General features: G+C 50.5%; 1 protein-coding gene across 3 annotated transcripts; it reads left to right on the top strand.

The window, feature by feature from the left end:
- Positions 1–555: 555 nt before the first annotated feature.
- TBC1D21 (TBC1 domain family member 21) lies at positions 556–15,979 on the top strand. Of its 3 annotated transcripts, XM_060618099.3 has the most exons (12): positions 556–612; positions 1,444–1,575; positions 9,636–9,743; positions 9,875–9,978; positions 11,199–11,293; positions 11,837–11,947; positions 12,058–12,158; positions 13,112–13,208; positions 13,579–13,679; positions 14,679–14,795; positions 15,386–15,469; positions 15,817–15,979. In XM_060618099.3, the coding sequence occupies exons 2-12, from the start codon at positions 1,573–1,575 to the stop codon at positions 15,847–15,849; spliced, it is 954 nt and encodes a 317-aa protein (XP_060474082.1). In that variant the 5' UTR covers positions 556–612; positions 1,444–1,572; the 3' UTR covers positions 15,850–15,979. The 3 variants fall into 3 exon arrangements, with proteins under 3 accessions (XP_060474082.1, XP_060474081.1, XP_060474080.1); XM_060618098.2 differs by lacking the exons at positions 556–612; positions 1,444–1,575 and adding an exon at positions 2,931–3,128 and having other exon boundaries at positions 11,837–11,943; positions 12,099–12,158; XM_060618097.2 differs by lacking the exons at positions 556–612; positions 1,444–1,575 and adding an exon at positions 2,931–3,128.
- Positions 15,980–16,195: the final 216 nt, after the last annotated feature.

The raw sequence follows: 16,195 nt of genomic DNA, 5'->3' as shown, positions 1-16,195 counted from the left end.
CTGCCATGCACTGGGTGGCCCTGTGCTCCAGGCCCAGGCCAGGCTCTTCATGCACATCGCTTCACCTGCCCTTCAGTTCCGTGAGGTATTATCACACCTCTCCCCTCCCCTGCCCTCCCCGCACTCAGACGGGTAAGAGATGGTGTCTACCTTTGGGGGAGGAGTCCCGCCGCATGGAGGAGAGCAAGTAGCCCAGCAGTGCCTGCCTCCAGGCGCAGCATCTCGACATGTCAACCCACTCATGGCTTGCAGGGGTCAGCATCACCAGGAAAGACACGACTCACACAGGAGCTGGAGGGAACAAGGCTTTGCTCACATAAAGAGATAGATCAGGATCAACTTCAGCAGTGGGCGTTGGTCCGCCATGGCCAGCGGGTCTCGTCCCACAAGCGGACACAGGGCTCTGATCTACGCGCACCCCTCTCATGCCGCAGACAAAGGACCCCATTCCCTCCCGGATGGGAAGAGATACGGCAGTGGGATTGGCCAGGCGCCATGTGACGCACACACTTAAGCAGAACAGAAGCGCGCACGTTGAATCTGGAACGGAGGCAGGCGTTCCCACAGGAGGCGATAAATCCAGCACAGGCCGTGAGGACTCCCTGTCTCTTGGTAAGGAAGTGTCCCAGGCCCAGAGCCCCCTCCTGAGTGGCCAAGCGGAAGTGGAAAGACTTCATGGCTTTCCCTAGGTGGGACCAAGATCACGTGGTTGGTTGGGCGGCATGGTCAGGAATCGAACCTGGGTTTTTCTGGCACCAAAGCCCATGGGCTTTCTTACTGCATGAGCCCTGCACTTCTGAGGATGAGAGGGTCTTCCCCCCGGCACCTTCCAAGCCTCACCACCACCCTCCTGCCTCACCGCTACACCCATCAGCCAGTGGACAACCAGATCCTCTGGAGAAAAGATGGGCTGCAAGGTTTGCTCCCTCCCAGGACTACTTTAATGCAAATTCTAGCTCTCTCCGCCCTTGGCCCATACTCCAGTACCAAGAATAATATTTGAAAAGCCTGGGATTCTTGTGCCCTGAAGAACCCCCAAGTACAGAAATGTAAAGCAGAAAAACTGGGCTCCCATCAAGGAGGGGGGGAAATGCATAAGAGAAAAAGTGATACAGGGGAATCTAAAGAATTTGGGGGATTATGTGAATAAATGGACACAGAAAGGAACCGTTCAGCCCTGGGGAAAAAAGATTGACACTTGTAAATCCCTTGTAAGTATCAGCAAAAAGAGTCCAAGGGATCAAAAACCCTTCCTGCTTCAGCTCAGTGTCCTGCCGTTCCATTGGAATATTAAGCCTCCACGTGGTTGTTCTGAGGCTTTTGTAATATGACCAAACTATCCGGGCTAATTTGGGCAAGGGTTATTACCTACAATTTACAGATGGGGAGCCAGAGGTGAAGGGAAGTTCAGTAGATGATCTGTGGCCATCACGTTCGTTTTAGAAACCACGTCGGATTTAGCGCACAGATTTTCCAACCCCCTGCCAGATCCCGAGCTTGTGGGAAAACGGCAGTCGCTTCTCAGTTGTCGACATCATTAATGTGGAGCAGCAGAGGCATAGATGATCCCAAATGGTGAGTAATGCTCACGCCATGCCTCCTGCTCTGGACGTTTGCTTTGGAAGCTTCTTGCAGGCGTCAGAATGGAGGCACCCGGCCGTGGGAGGCTGCCTCACCCTCATTCCACCCCTTGCCTGCTCAAAGCCGCCCACCCCCTCCTCCATGAAGACCTGGGGGCAGCAGATTAAGGGGAAGAGGCTATAATGCTTTGCTGGGCTGGCATGGCGTGGTGGAGGGAGGCAGAGAATAAGGTGTTTGATTTCAAAGGACCCCCGCGGTGCCACAAGCTAGCAGAACAGTAACCGAAAATGAGACAGCGAATTGTGTCCGCTCGAAGACTCCTGCGTGGCTGCCGATTCATTATGCTAATAAGGATGTGAGAGCCAGAGGTTGACGGTGTTCTGATTTCGCGGCTGGGGGACCCATGGCTCAGGAGGGGGGGAGGGACATCCAAATTTAAGGTCAGAGTCCGAATTCCATCTCCCAGCCCCTGATTCCAATTTAGTTGGTCTAATTACTGCTACCTCCTAATGACTATGGATGCTTTAGGGCCAGATGCCTTTAATGGCCTGGACCTGGGTAGGCATGCAAGCCATGCTTAAGGTCGAGAAATAGTGATGCTGAGCCAACCCCTCAGATTCATTCAAATACGGAGAACCTGCCAAGTGCCAGGCGGCAGAGATTGGCCCCGGGAGGAAAGCACAAAGGAAATCCGACATGGACCCTGGCCTGAGGAACCCAGGGTTGGAAGGGAGAGAAGACATGGAACAGAAACCTCTGCGATGCCTTCAGAGAGGACAAGGAGACGAGATCTAAGAGAGATCCATTCGTTCTTCCATTCAATTAAATCCTTCATTCAGTCGCACAGGCCCCGGTCTGAAGTGCGCTGGATACAACGATAGGAAAAACCTGTCTCTATCCCCAGAAGCTACCATTCAAATACTGACTCTGAGTCACCAGGGAGTTTTTCAAAACACAGTACGCCAGGTCCCCCACCCAGACCGCTGATTCTGAATCTCTGGAATTGACACGCAAGAAACCTGAAGCTCAGATTCTGGGTGTCATCCGGGTTTGGGTACTGATCTGTGGGATAACAAGGGAAGGGAACCCAGAGGAGGGACAGCCAGAGACAGGGAGAAAGGCTTCCTGGCCCACCTCTCCTAGGAAGCCTTCCCTGACCTGCCCAGCACATCGGTCTGCGCGTCCTGTGACCCCAACCTCCACACATCCTGTGTGTCCTGTGATTTTTCGGGCTGACTGGTCATCTTAGTTCCTGGATGTGCCTTACTTCTGAGGCTGAGTGCTCCCAGGTTCCAAGGTCACTGTGACGAGGGTTCCAGGGGCCTTGTGACACATGCTGGCTGGTTCTGTTCAGGCGTCAAGGAGGGGCCCAGTTCCCTCTGGGAATGCAACTCATCCCCCCAAAAGAAGACCGCCTTCCCCTGCATCAGTTAGGGCTCCAAGTGAGCTCTGGTCAAAAGCTGCTTTGAAGCCAGACCGCAGGGGCCATGACCACCCTCTCTCCTGAAAACAGCCTCTCTGCCAGGTGGTCAGCCTCCTTCATCCTGGTGCGTGTTCTTCATCAACTCCAAGTCCCTCCCTCCCCAACTTCTGGTTTGCATTAGGGCCACTTTCCCCTGGGTGGGTAGGACTAGAACCCTGAGCTGGCCTGGAAGGTTGACCAGGGTAGGCTGTACCTTGATCTCACATCAGCACTAACCATAGGACTGAAAAACACAGGTCGTCTTTCTCCCTTTCACCCTTCTCTCTAAGCCAGTTACCTTTCCCTGTATGTGATATTCTAACTTTAATGAGTTTTGGGTTTGCAAGTTCAAACTTGTAGATGCTGATAAATTTTCCTTGGCGCTTTTGCCAACAATTCTGGTATGCTGCCACCAGGTGGCAGTAATGCTTTTGTTAGTAGGTGGTTTCAAGTCCACTTAATAAAATGTATCTATTCATTAAAAGGCAGCCTCAGTCATGAAAATTTTCCACACAGTGTATTTTTTAAAATCATAATAACTGATTATAATGACCTTAACCAATATTGAGTTTCGTTAATCATACGGATTAAGAGAATGATACATTAAAAAAAGCAGACCTGCAAAATGAGCACCTTTCTCCCTGAGTTGTATTTTATTTTTTTATATTCCTTTTTTTGTTCCAAGTTTTTGTTTTAAATTCTAGTTAGCTAACACATAGGGTAATATCGGTCTCTCCCTGAGTTTTAAATGTTATTGCTTTATTGCAGATTACTACCAGGTCTTGATTTGGATTTTCTTTATATCTCTATTCATTTCTCTGAATGTAGAGAGTGATAATTATAAAATAACAAACTGCCACATAGCCTTTATTATGTACAATGGCTGTTCTAAATGCTTTACTTAGAGTCCCTTATTCTCACCATAACCATATAGGAGGTGTAGGATGCTATTGTCTTCATTTTATGAAAAAGTTGCAGCACAGAGACTAAGTAACTTGCCTAAAGTCACACTGTTGTGTAAAGTCACACTGTTAAGTGGCAGAGGTGGCATTCTACATCGGTGACTCTCCAAATGTGGTGCCCAGAACTGCAGCATCAGCATCAATGGGGAACTTGTAAGAAATGCAGACTCTTGATCCCCAGGTAACCTGAACCAAAAACTCTGGAGGTGAGGGCCAATGATCCATGTTTTGACAAGCACTCCGGGGGAGTGTGATCCGGAGCTAACTTTGAGAACCAGTGTTTTAAACCATTCATTTAATCGTTCTGCTATATGGATGATCCACCCCGCACCTGGGTTGCTAATAATCACCCAGGTAACTTTCAAGTTGCATATATGCTTCCCCCCACCCCAATTTTAACATTCCTTCCCTCCTTGGGCCACCCTGCTCTCCCCTGGGTGAGAATCACTGACATGATGAGCCACTCTTACTGTTGAGAGCGTGTCTTGTCCCTCAAGGGAACTGGAGTGGAAGCGGCTGGGAACCATAAGTAGTCTGTGACCCTTCCGAGGCCTACTGGGGGCTCTGTCCCTATGAGTTTTCAGAGCAACATGGCATCAGGAACCCTCCTGGAAAGTTTGCTTTATCCTCCAGTAGCTTTCGTATTTTGTAAGAATGCTAGAGAAAATCTTCAACCCAATGAAGCAGAATAGAAGGAGGGTGGGGAGATGTATGCCTACAGCCCGGGCCTCCGGCAGGAGGAGGATGTTAGAGAAACGGAGCCACTTAGGACTCCTACTTCTGGCCCCCCTCTCTAGAGGAAACGTGGCCAAGGTGTCCCCAGGTTTGCTGGTGGGGAGTTTTAACCTACTTAAGCACACCATGGAGGTGGGAGATTTTCACAACGGCTCCGTCTAGCAGTCCTCTTCCTAAGAGACCAGGAAAAAAAGCTACTGCAGAGCTAAAGGGTATCCAGCACCTCATGGACTATGTATCTCCCCTCCTGGATCACCAGGTAATTGTACCCAGATGGTGGTGCAGGGTGTTACCAGTAAGCGGAGCCGGGAATGGGCGAATGTGGGAGTGGGAAGATGAATTTGAGAGATTATTGAGTTGACAGTCTCTATTACTTCGAAGGACCCCAGATACAGATTCTGGTCTCTGATTTCCGGCATAGACAGGTGGTGTGAATATACTGGAGAAGAGAGGGAGGGGCCCCCTGTGTGGAAATTTTCCCTTTAGGCCTCTGCAGGTCAACAAGCTTCTTGTGTTTGTCCTTGGCTTGCTAGCAAATGTCTTAGATGTTCTTGTGGTTGGCCTGTAGTTTGTTTAAGTTTTGCCCACAGAAGTGGTGGACATAGAGAAATTGAGCTTCCTGGAAGGAGAAGTCAGCGACTTTTTCTTTTCTTTTTTCTTTTTTTAATGAGAGAGTGAGGGCGGGGGAGAGGGGCTAGAGAGAGAGAGAGAGAGAGAGAGAGAGAGAGAGAGAGAATCTTAAGCAGGCTCCGTGCTCAGCATGGAGACCTACGCAGGGCTCAATCCCACAACCCTAGGATCATGGCCTGAGCCAAAATCAAGAGTGACACTCAACTGACTGAGCCGCCCAGGCACCCCACAAGTCAGTGGCTCTTTGTAAGCAAATTCAGCCATGGCAAAGTAGGAGGATGGCCAATTGTTGCAGGTAGAGGTTTAGTAATATAAATTCACTGAGCACTCGGCAAACACCTTCTTGTGACATTTCTAATTATCTCTGCCTTATTGTGCTGATGCCATACCTCTTATTATGGTTTCTGTGCACATTACTTACTTTGCCACCCTTTCATCACATTTGACCCTTTTTTCATATCTTTGTTCATCATTTATTTTTTAATCTTTCTACGACATTAGATTTTAAGGTATGCCTTTTGTTAACAGCTTGTATCAGGTATCAGGTATGTATTTTCCATTCAAATGGAAAATCCTTGCTTTTTACTCTCCCTGGTAGCATGGGATTGGGGTTCAACTCCCTGATTCTTGCACCAAACAGCTCTGGATTCAAATCTCAGCCCCAATATTTACTGTATGACTTCAGATATACTAATCAACCCTCCTCCAGCCTCAATTCCCTGATCTGTAAAACAGTGTTATAACCACACCTACCTCACGGGTGGTTGCAAAGATTAAGTGATAAATATAAAGTGCTTAGAACAGTGCCTGGCACCTCATCAATGCTTCGTAGATGTTTACAACTAACCAGAGAATTTAATGCATTTATTTTCATAATTGATTTCTTTGGGTTTGTATCATTTTTAAATTTTTTTTTTTTAACGTTTATTTATTTTTGAGACAGAGAGAGACAGAGCATGAACGGGGGAGGGGCAGAGAGAGAGGGAGACATAGAATCGGAAGCAGGCTCCAGGCTCTGAGCCATCAGCCCAGAGCCCGACGCGGGGCTCGAACTCACGGAGTGTGAGATCGTGACCTGAGCTGAAGTCGGACGCTTAACCGACTGAGCCACCCAGGCGCCCCTGTATCATTTTTTACATTTATGCTTTTCTTAATTCCTTGTTGTTTCCTGTATTACTTACTTTTATTTTTAAAGGAGATTAGAAGGGAAATGCCTTGTTCCTATAAATCTCTAATTTTTTGAGTAAAAAATAAAACAAACTCTTCTGACTCTATCCTTCAATCTAATAAAAAAATTAAATTTATAGTTAAAAATCTTCCTACAAAAAAATACCCTAGGCCTAGATGGCTTCATGGGTAAGTTATACCAAATATTGAAGAAAGAAATAATATCAATTCTATCCAAACTATTCTAAAAAATTTTTAAGTGAGAATACATCCCTGCTCATTCTATGAACCCAACATTACCCTGGTACCAAAATCAACGAAATTATAAGAGAAGAAACTTGTCTATATCAGGGCTGGTAAACTTTTTCTGCAGAGGTCTAGATAGTAAGTATGTTAGTCTTTGTGTATCAAATGTTTCCGTCACAACTACTTAACTCTGCTATTTTAGCATGAAAGCAGCCACAGACAATACATGAATGAATGGGCATGACTGTGTGCCAATAAAGCTTTATTTAAAAAAAAAAAAAACAGGTTGCAGGCCATATTTGGTCCATGGGTTGTAGTTTACTGATTGTTGACCTCTATAATAAATCCCATGGAATCCCACAAAAGCCACTAGGACTAATAAGGGGGCAGAATACAAGATCAATATACAAAAATCCATTGTATTTCTATATATAGCAATGAATAGTTGGGAAGTTTAAAAACACCAACTTTTAAAATAACATCCCCCCCAAACCAAAATAGTTAGGGATAAATCTGACAAAATATACGAATAGCCTATATACCGAAAATTATGAAACAATGCTTAGAGACATTAAAGAAGATCTTAATAGACGAAGAAATATACCATGTTCATGGATCAGAAAGCTCAATATTATTATCATTGCTCCCCAAATTGACCTTTAAATTCAGCGCAATCCCCATCAAAATCATAGCTGTCTTTACTGTAGAAATTGACAAGTTGACTAAGATTTATATGGAAATGCATTGCTAAAGTCCATGCATTCCTTTTTATAATTAAGGATCCCAGGACACAGCCCAACTTTGCCTATTCCCTCCTGCTTCCTGCCACAGTTCATGCTGAGTGTTGCAGTCTGAGTACAGGTTTGGAGAACATGATGGCAGTTGGAGGGATGGAACCCTGGCTTTGATCTGCCCAGACAACAGTGTCTGTGCACTTGGGACATGACATCAGGACAGACCCCGCTCCCCAAGGTTAGGCCATCTCCAATGAGGGTGGGATTTTTCTGATATCTTCTTGGGCCCACATGTCCTACTTTGGTTCAGAAGACAGAGCATGTTTGAGTTAAAAAAGGTGCTCAATCCATCCCTATCGAATGTGGAGTTGGTAGAAATTATCCCAAATCTGGGCCTGTGGGCTCTTATTGTTTCATTTCCAGTGCTGAAGGGATTGCTAATAGCTTGCCTCTCTCTCGTGATCAGAGGACCAGTAGCATCAGAAACCTCCTGGGGGCGGGGCGCCTGGGTGGCTCAGTCGGTTAAGCTTCGGACTTTGGCTCAGGTCATGATCTCGCGGTCCGTGAGTTCGAGCCCCGCGTCGGGCTCTGTGCTGACCGCTCGGAGCCTGGAGCCTGTTTCGGATTCTGTGTCTCCCTCTCTCTGACCCTTCCCCGTTCATGCTCTCTGTATCAAAAATAAATAAATGTTAAAAAAAAAAATTAAAAAAAAAGAAATCTCCTGGGGGCTTGTTAGAAATGCATCACCCTGGGCCCCAACACCCGACCTTCTGAGTCAGAATCTGCATATTATGAAGATCCTCAGGTGACTCATATGCAAATTTGAATTTGAGTCACACATGTGCATATTCAGGTGTACTCAGGAAGTTGGGAGTGTATATATCAGGCAAGTCTAGTCACCTGCCAAGCTCTGTCCATTAGCATGTCTTCATGTCTGCAGTGTGGCATTTCAAGACACGCTTCTCTCCAATAGAAGATTCCTGACAGGAGCTCTTACCTCCTGGTTACTGTCTTATGAGCATTTTTAATTACTTTGCATGCAGCACACTCTTTTCCCCCCATATCACACACACACGCGCGCGCGCACACACACACACACATGCACACACGCACACACACACACACACACACACACACACATCTCTTATGTAAACCAGAAACCACTCCTTATGATGAATTGTTTTACTCTTCCAAGAAAGGCAAAATGGAGCCCATGGGTGTGTTTAATTTGTGCTTATTTTATATTTTTCCATTGTCAAAGCAGTAGACATTATTGCAGGAAAGTTCAAAAATACAAGAAAAAGGAAAAAAATTATGTAGAATCCTATTTCTCGAAGACAATCACTCTTGCTTTTAGTGGGGATTTTTGGTATTGGTGGGGCTTTCTTTTCAGTTTTTTTTCTACCAGAATCTTAATCAGGTTAATTCACTCTATATTAGAGTATATGAGGTGTAGTTTTTATAATATATGACATAGGTATACAAGGAGGATAGCACATAGAGAAGATAGAGGATAGATACGGAATGTGTAATTTTGTATTCTGCTTTTTCTGTTAACATTTAAATTTTTCCAGATTATTATTCATTCCCTGTCAGCATCATTTTTTTTATGCCTCACAATATTCCATTGAGTATATAAACTATAGTTTATTTAACTATTCCCTTATTGCATAATGTTTAGAGCACGTGCGTTTTTCATTTTGGTAAGTAATGTGCAATGAAAATTATTGTGCTTTCAGCATTTTTGTGTAACTTTGCAGTAATTTCTTCAGGATAGATTTCCAGAAGTGAGTCAGAGACTGGGAACTTGACTCATATTACAAACTCCAGAGTATAACATTGAAAAAAGCACACTTAGGGACACTTGGCTGGCTCAGTTGTTTGAGCATCCGACTTCGGCTCGGGTCATGATCTCATGGTTCGTGAGTTTGAGCCCCACCTTGGGCTCGCTGCTGTTAGTACAGAGCCCGCTTCAGATCCTCTGTCCCCCTCTCTTTGCCCCTTCCCTGCTTACACGCTCTCAGAAATAAATAAAACATTAAAAGAAAGGGGAAAAAAGCACACTTAAAAGAAAAGCCAAAGCTTCTTAACTAAGGCTGAAGTGATTGTCCTTGCCAGGTGAAGAGAAAACCACCCATTGACAAGACGGAATGGGATGCCTTCTTTGATGAGAACGGTCTGTTGGCCAAATCACGAGACTCCATTTGTGTTAACATCCTGGAAAGGGTACAATCCCCAAGGCCTTGCCCTGGCACTGGGGGGCATGGGTGGGCAAGAGGGCAGGCAGGTGTTTGGAGAGGCCATTTCAGCAGGCACCCCAAGGGCCTGTGACCTCTCACCTCTCACCCACACCTCAGGGTCTGCACCCCTTCGTGAGGACAGAAGCCTGGAAGTTCCTCACGGGCTACTACTCATGGCAGAGTTCCCAGGATGAGCGGCTCACGGTGGACAGCACAAGGAGGTAGAACATTCCAGATCCTGTCAGGGGAGGGTGGATGGCAGTGCAGGTGGGATGGAGTGCCCACCCCAGCCTGGCAAGTTCAGTCTTCTTCCCTCCGATGGATTTCTTATTCTGAGAGACAAAACCCCCACGTGCTCCCGACCCAGGGCCTGAACACGGGAGGTGCCAGCACATTCCCACCCAGCTCCATTTAGCAGCCCACACACTGCCCTGCATGGGCTTCACTCCAGCAACTCCTCTGGCCCGCCACCATCCCATCCCATCCTTCCCTAGAGCCTGTGTGCCTCTCTGAGCTGAAGATTCACACACAAGAGGCCAGTGGAGAATGATCCAGGGCCGTAGGGGAACTGAGGCTCCGCCTGGAATGCTCTATTCCTGACAGCCCTGACAAGGCCCGTATTAGTTTCCTGAGGCTGCTGAAACAAGGCACCACAAACCGGGGGCTTTGCAACAGCAGAAATGTATTTTCTCGGTTCCAGAGGTCGGAGGCCCAAAAGCAAGGTGCCAGCACAGCCACGTTCCCTGATGTCTCCAGGGGACAACCCTTCCATGCCTCTTCCTGCTGACTCTGGGTGTTCTTCCAGTCTCTGCCTCCATGGTCGCATGGCCTACTCGCCTTCTGTCTCTCCTTTGTGTGTTTCTGTGTGTCCTTGGAAGGACGCTCATCATTGGATTTAGGGTCCACCTGGATAATCTAGATTGATCTCATCTCGAGATCCTTAATTACATCTGCAAAGGCCCTTTTAAAAATAAGTTCATAAGCACAAGTTTCGGTGGCTAAGGCGTAGACATATCTTTTGGAGGGCCACCATTCAGCCTCCCACGTGCCCTGAGCACGTTCTGGTAATGGACACTAGACACTGCCTCATCCAATCCTTCCGATTCTAAGGCGGAAGTGCCAGTATTCTCCCCATTCTACAGAGGAGGAAACTGAGGCTTAGGTATAGTGATGTCCACAAGGCCTGACCCTAGTTGCAAACACCCAGTTATTAATTTGTGGAGCCAGGATTCAGGAGCAGCCATGGGACCCCAGAGCCACAAGATGGAACCTGCCTCCGTGCTGCCCTCCAGGAGCACATTAGAGTGTGGTTAGGGCTGGCACCGGTGGGGATGAGAGGGGGCATCACAGGGTGCAGCCTCCTGGAGAGTGCTCCACAGAGTTCCCTTGATTTGCCAGGAGGGGGAGGCTGCCTCTTTCAGCCTCAGCTCTGTCTTCACAGGAAGAACTATGAGGCCTTATGCGAGATGTACGAAAAGATTCAGCCCCTTCTGGAAAACCTGCACCGGAACTTTATGAAGACTCGGAATAACATTGGTGAGCGGAGTTGGGTGGGCAGGGCGGGGTGGAGGGGGGGGCTTGAAGCCATGCCTGCCCCCTCCTCAGTCATGTCCAGGGGCCGATGGGTCCCCTGGTTCCTGGGAGCTGCCTCCACAGGGGCCTGGAATTTTGCTGGGTAAACCTTGGTTAGCCCATCCCCCATCTCTGCTGGGGGCCCCTAGATGCCCAGCACCATTTTCCCCCCGGGGTGATTCCTATTCCTGCCACTTCGCCTTCATCTCTCCCCTTTGGGCCTTGAACTAGGCTAGATTTCAGTTGGACAGAACCAGTGGGGTGGGATGGGGGGACATTCCTGGCAGAGGGTACAGCCTCGTCAAAGATTTGGAGGTGGGGACACGGCCGAACAGCTCAGGGTATGGTGAGGGGTAGAGCCTCATGGGCAGATGTAGGCCGATGTACTTTTCACAGCCCCCTCCCCAGGGTGCCTTGGGTCTTACCCTTTGGGGGAATGAACTCATTCATGGCCCCCCTGCTGGAGGTGATCTGGTGCCCCCTACCTGTCTCTTTTCCGCAACCTAGCATATGACATTCAGAAACTCTACGACAAAGACCACCTAGGCAACGTCCTTATCGACAAGAAGAGACTGGAGAAAATCCTGCTCCTGAGTTATGTCTGCAATACCCAGGCAGGTGGGCCACGGGGCTGGGCCTCCCCGCAGCCCCCTTTTCTCACTTCCTTCCTGGAATCCCTTCCCTGCCCCCACCCAGCCCCTCCTCACTGCCCTCCCCCTCCACCCCAGAGTATCAGCAGGGTTTCCACGAGATGGTGATGCTTTTCCAGCTGATGGTGGAACATGACCATGAGACCTTCTGGCTTTTCCAGTTCTTCCTGCAGAAAACGGTGAGGGCTGGGTCTGAGTTCAGGGACCACCTCCCTACCACTCCCCAAATAACCCCTTGAGGTCAGACAGGCATTGGCAGCCCGGCCGTTTCCTTCAGCCCTGAAACAGCCCTCAGGGTCCCAGAGGAGCCTGGACAGGCAACACTAACACCAGTGAGGTTTTGGGGGACAGTGCTGTGTGTGTTGTAGGCATCGGAGTTGAGGAGATGGCTAGAAAGGTGCTCTGGGTCCAGCTCTCCCCAAACTTTGAAAGAGTGTAACTGGCCAGTCCCAGTGAAGGCTTCCTCTCCTGGCATTGCCCTCCCCAAACATGGCTCTGCTCCCACAAATCCTCCATGGCTCCCCATCGCCTCCAGAATAAAATCCAATAACCTTGGCCAGGCAGTCAAGGACAATCTTTGCCCTTGTCTCTCGCTGCCCCCTTCACACGCCCTGCACTTCAGGCACAGCAGGGGACTCGGTACTCCCCAGATGTACCCCACAATGACCACGTTGAGGGCTTTTAAAGTTGCTGCTCCTTGGAACATCCTTCCTGGAAAACCTTTCCTTATGATCTGTGAGAGGCTGTTCAGCATCTACCCTCACCCCTGTCTCCATCCCTGCAGCAAGGTTCTCACTGCTCTTTCCTTGTCCCAATTGGTTCTGACCCACAGCATGTGTGTAGAGGCAGAACTGGATGCGTTGCACGTGAGCCACATCTGGAACATCCCTGCATCCCCACCACACACACACACAGGTACATCCACATGTGCAAACAAACACCCCTACAGACACAGATCACATAGACACGCCCAGACCCAGGCATCCAGGCTCATCCAGAGGCATGAGCTCAGCCTGGAGCCAGCCCTGCGCAGGGCCGCCAGAACCAAGATGCTGTGAAGCAGGGCTGGCTCTTCCGGTGCCCCCACACGGAGAGAGGTGCCGTTTCCCTCCCTCCCACCCATCTTTCTCAGGAGCACAGCTGTGTCATCAACATCGGAGTGGGCAAGAATCTAGACATGCTCAACGACCTGATCGACTTCTTGGACCCCGTGTTTGCTGAGCACCTAAGTGAGTGGACCCTCCGCCTCCTGCAACAGTACGTCGCCCCCCCCCCACCCACCAAGGCAGGCATGAGGGGGCACCAGGACCCAGCCCCAGGCAGCCGGGCCCACTCATGGTGGGCGGGAGCGGGTCATTTGGTCTTCCCTCCAGGCCCTGGGAGCACGGTTCACCCGGATGGCCTTGGCATCCGGACAGTTGAAAATTCACCCCAGTCTCCAAAGGCGGTTGGAACAGTGAGGGCCAGGCATTTTGTGCTTCCCCAGCGTGTTGGCGTGCTGTCGTTTCGCCCTCTCTGTGCCTTTGCTCTGTCACGTGAGCTGTCCCTGTGTTCTCCGACCACGGCCTCTGGGCTGACGCCCCTGTCTCTTCTGCACAGGAGGGAAGGGTGCCGGGACCGTGCGGTCCCTCTTCCCCTGGTTCTGCTTCTGCTTCCAGCGTGCCTTCAAGTCCTTCGAAGACGTCTGGAGGCTGTGGGAGGTGAGGCCTCCTTGGACAGAAGGGCTAGGCCCCACCCCTCCAGCATGCAGCGGGCAGCCCTTTCCCTCGCCTCCCCTTTATTGCTGGCCCGGGATGGACTTCGGCAGCTTGGGGTTTACTGGGCCAGCAACCCTGTTCCCGCCTCGTGGGAGGAAGCTGGGACATCAGCTGGTCCATCTGTTCATCCAGGCCCACCAGCACCTCCTGGAGGGCAATCAGGGTGGAAGGAGGGGCCTCTGGCCAGTGTTGGGGGTGGAGGGAGCCTGGCCTGCTTTCCTGCCACCCTGCCCAGGTGGGCCGCCTTCTGCTTTGCTTCCCCAGCTGCCCCTTCCTCTGCCTTCCCCTCCATCTGAGTGCTGTTTCCCTACTGGCCCCTCACTCCTGGAGAAGGAGGGCCCCCCCACCAAAGGGCAGGTCAAAGGTGCAGTTCTCTGCTCCGAGGCCCTTGGGCCATCAGCAGATGAAGCTCCCTGGGAACGGACCCACCACCCACTTTCTGCCCTGCCCAGCCCAGCCCAGTCCTCAGCCTGGCATTCAGTGCCCCCCCGAGTCAACTCCCACCTGCCTTATCCCTCCCTCACGGCCTGCTGGTCTCCATGCCCAAGTCCATGGCCACCCCCAGACCTCTGCTGACACCTCTGGATCGTTGACTTGTCATCAACCGTTGCTTTGCCAAAGCTCCACTCAAATGCTACAGACAGTCACCGGGTCATTCCCTCACCCTCTCCTCCCTCCCTCCCTCCCTCCCTTCCTCTTCCCCTCCTTCCCTCTCTCATCCTCTCCTCCTCTTCCTTCCCCCTAGCTAATGAATTCCCTGAAGCCTTTTTCTCCAAGCCCGCAGTAGCCTCAGGACCCCCGAGGTAGCACTTGAGGGAATGAGGGAGTCAGTAGTGAGGTCCAGGAACGGCTGACCCCGGGCGGGTGCCTAGTCAGCGGGTGGCTCACCATCCTCCGTAGGCTGCTGCGGGGCCCAGGCTGACACTCACCGGCCACCTGCAGGTTCTGCTGACGGGGAAGCCCTGTAGGAACTTCCAGGTGCTGGTGGCCTACAGCATGCTGCAGATGGTGCGCGAGCAGGTGCTACAGGAGAGCATGACCAGGGATGACATCATCCTGGTGAGCGCACCCGCCCTGGGGCCAGGCCAGCCCTTCGCCCCTGGCAGGAATCTGTCATGTCCTGAGCACTGCGCTGGTGCTTCTGTAGAGCAGCTCCTTTAAGCCTCACGACAAGGCTGATGCAGTGGGACATAACCATCCCCAGCACCCCTGTTTAGCACAGGAAGAACCCGAGGCCTTGAATGCCTCTTACTGTCCGCGCTCGCTGCCTCACAGTTAATCCCTTAGCCCTAGGGTCCTCCTGCGGCAAAAGACAGAGAGTTTTCTGGCATTTCAAAAAAGCAGCTGAGGTCTACGTTCAACACGCTCTAGGGTGGCAGCCCGATTATAAAACGGGTCCTCCTTAGAAGCCCCCGCATCACTCAGTGGAACCCTGGTACTCCCTAGAGCCCAGCAGGAAAGCTACATTTACCATCTCCCCCACATATCAAGTTCCAGTGGTGAAATATCAGGCACTGTGCTGGGCTGGTTGGAGAGAGATCAGGTGGCTCCAGTGACTGCCATGGGCAGCCGCCTTGTCCCTTGAAGCGGGAGGCAGCCGCCTGTGCCCAAGGAGACCTGCTTCGTCCCAGCTTCCTCTCTCTGCACAGGCCTGCAACAACCTCATTGACCTTGATGCTGATGTGCTGATCTCTGCTGCCTGCTTGATTTACGCTGAGCTCATCCAAAGAGATGTAAGTTGCCCCGATTATTTGTCTTCCTCCTCTTCCTCCTCCAAGAAGCCTTCTCTGATTTCCCAAGCCCAGCCCAAGCACCCGGCAGGCATATTCGGCTTCAGAGACACAGTTTGTGTCTGGTTCTTTGCTGCTTTCCATCTGCAGCTCCTGCCTCCCCAAGGAGACTGCACTGCCCGAGGACACGGCCCTCGCCCCTGGTTCCCTGTGTCCCTCCCAGTGGATCAGGCACAGGACTGAGCACCCAGGGGTTCTGTAGAATGTCACTAGCTGGACAAACGTGAAGAATGAGCTCAACAGAACAATTTCTGTCCACCTCAATCTGCCAGAACCCTCCTCTTCCCCAGGCTCCTCAGCCGTTAAAGGATTTCTTTCTCTGAAGACTCTCACGATGGACAGATGCCCTCAAAGGACAGAAGGAAGGTGGAGCTTCAGCCATGAAGTCTGACGGGGCGTTAGGGTGAGAGTGTAGGTAATACAACTACAATAGAAACAGGCTCTGGACTCACAGTTTGTGGTGGGCAGTGTATCTCCTGGCGACACCTGACGGCAGAGAGGATTGTCTGATAAGAAGAGAGGCCTGGGGGGCGAGAAGGGCCATCACGAGCTGGAGAGAGGGCAGGCCCACTAGGGAGACCTTGCGGGTCACAACTCTTCCACAGCTGAGGGCTTTCCAAGGCTACGGTGGTTCCACACTTGGACGCAAATGGGTAAGGATGTGACTTT

This window comes from Panthera onca, chromosome B3 (assembly GCF_046562875.1).
Source record: "Panthera onca isolate mPanOnc1 chromosome B3, mPanOnc1 haplotype 2, whole genome shotgun sequence".
NCBI lineage: Eukaryota > Metazoa > Chordata > Mammalia > Carnivora > Felidae > Panthera > Panthera onca.
The sequence above is the reverse complement of the archived record's forward strand: the minus strand, read 5'-3'. Positions and strand labels throughout refer to the sequence as shown.

Excerpts from the sequence above, each read along its gene's own strand:
- TBC1D21 (XM_060618097.2), top strand. The coding sequence starts at position 3,069 with ATGACCACCCTCTCTCCTGAAAACAGCCTCTCTGCCAGGTGGTCAGCC. Across the intron at positions 9,979-11,198 it reads ACGGTGGACAGCACAAGGAG|GAAGAACTATGAGGCCTTAT; the intron begins GTAGAACATTCC and ends CTGTCTTCACAG. Across the intron at positions 11,294-11,836 it reads GAAGACTCGGAATAACATTG|CATATGACATTCAGAAACTC; the intron begins GTGAGCGGAGTT and ends TCCGCAACCTAG.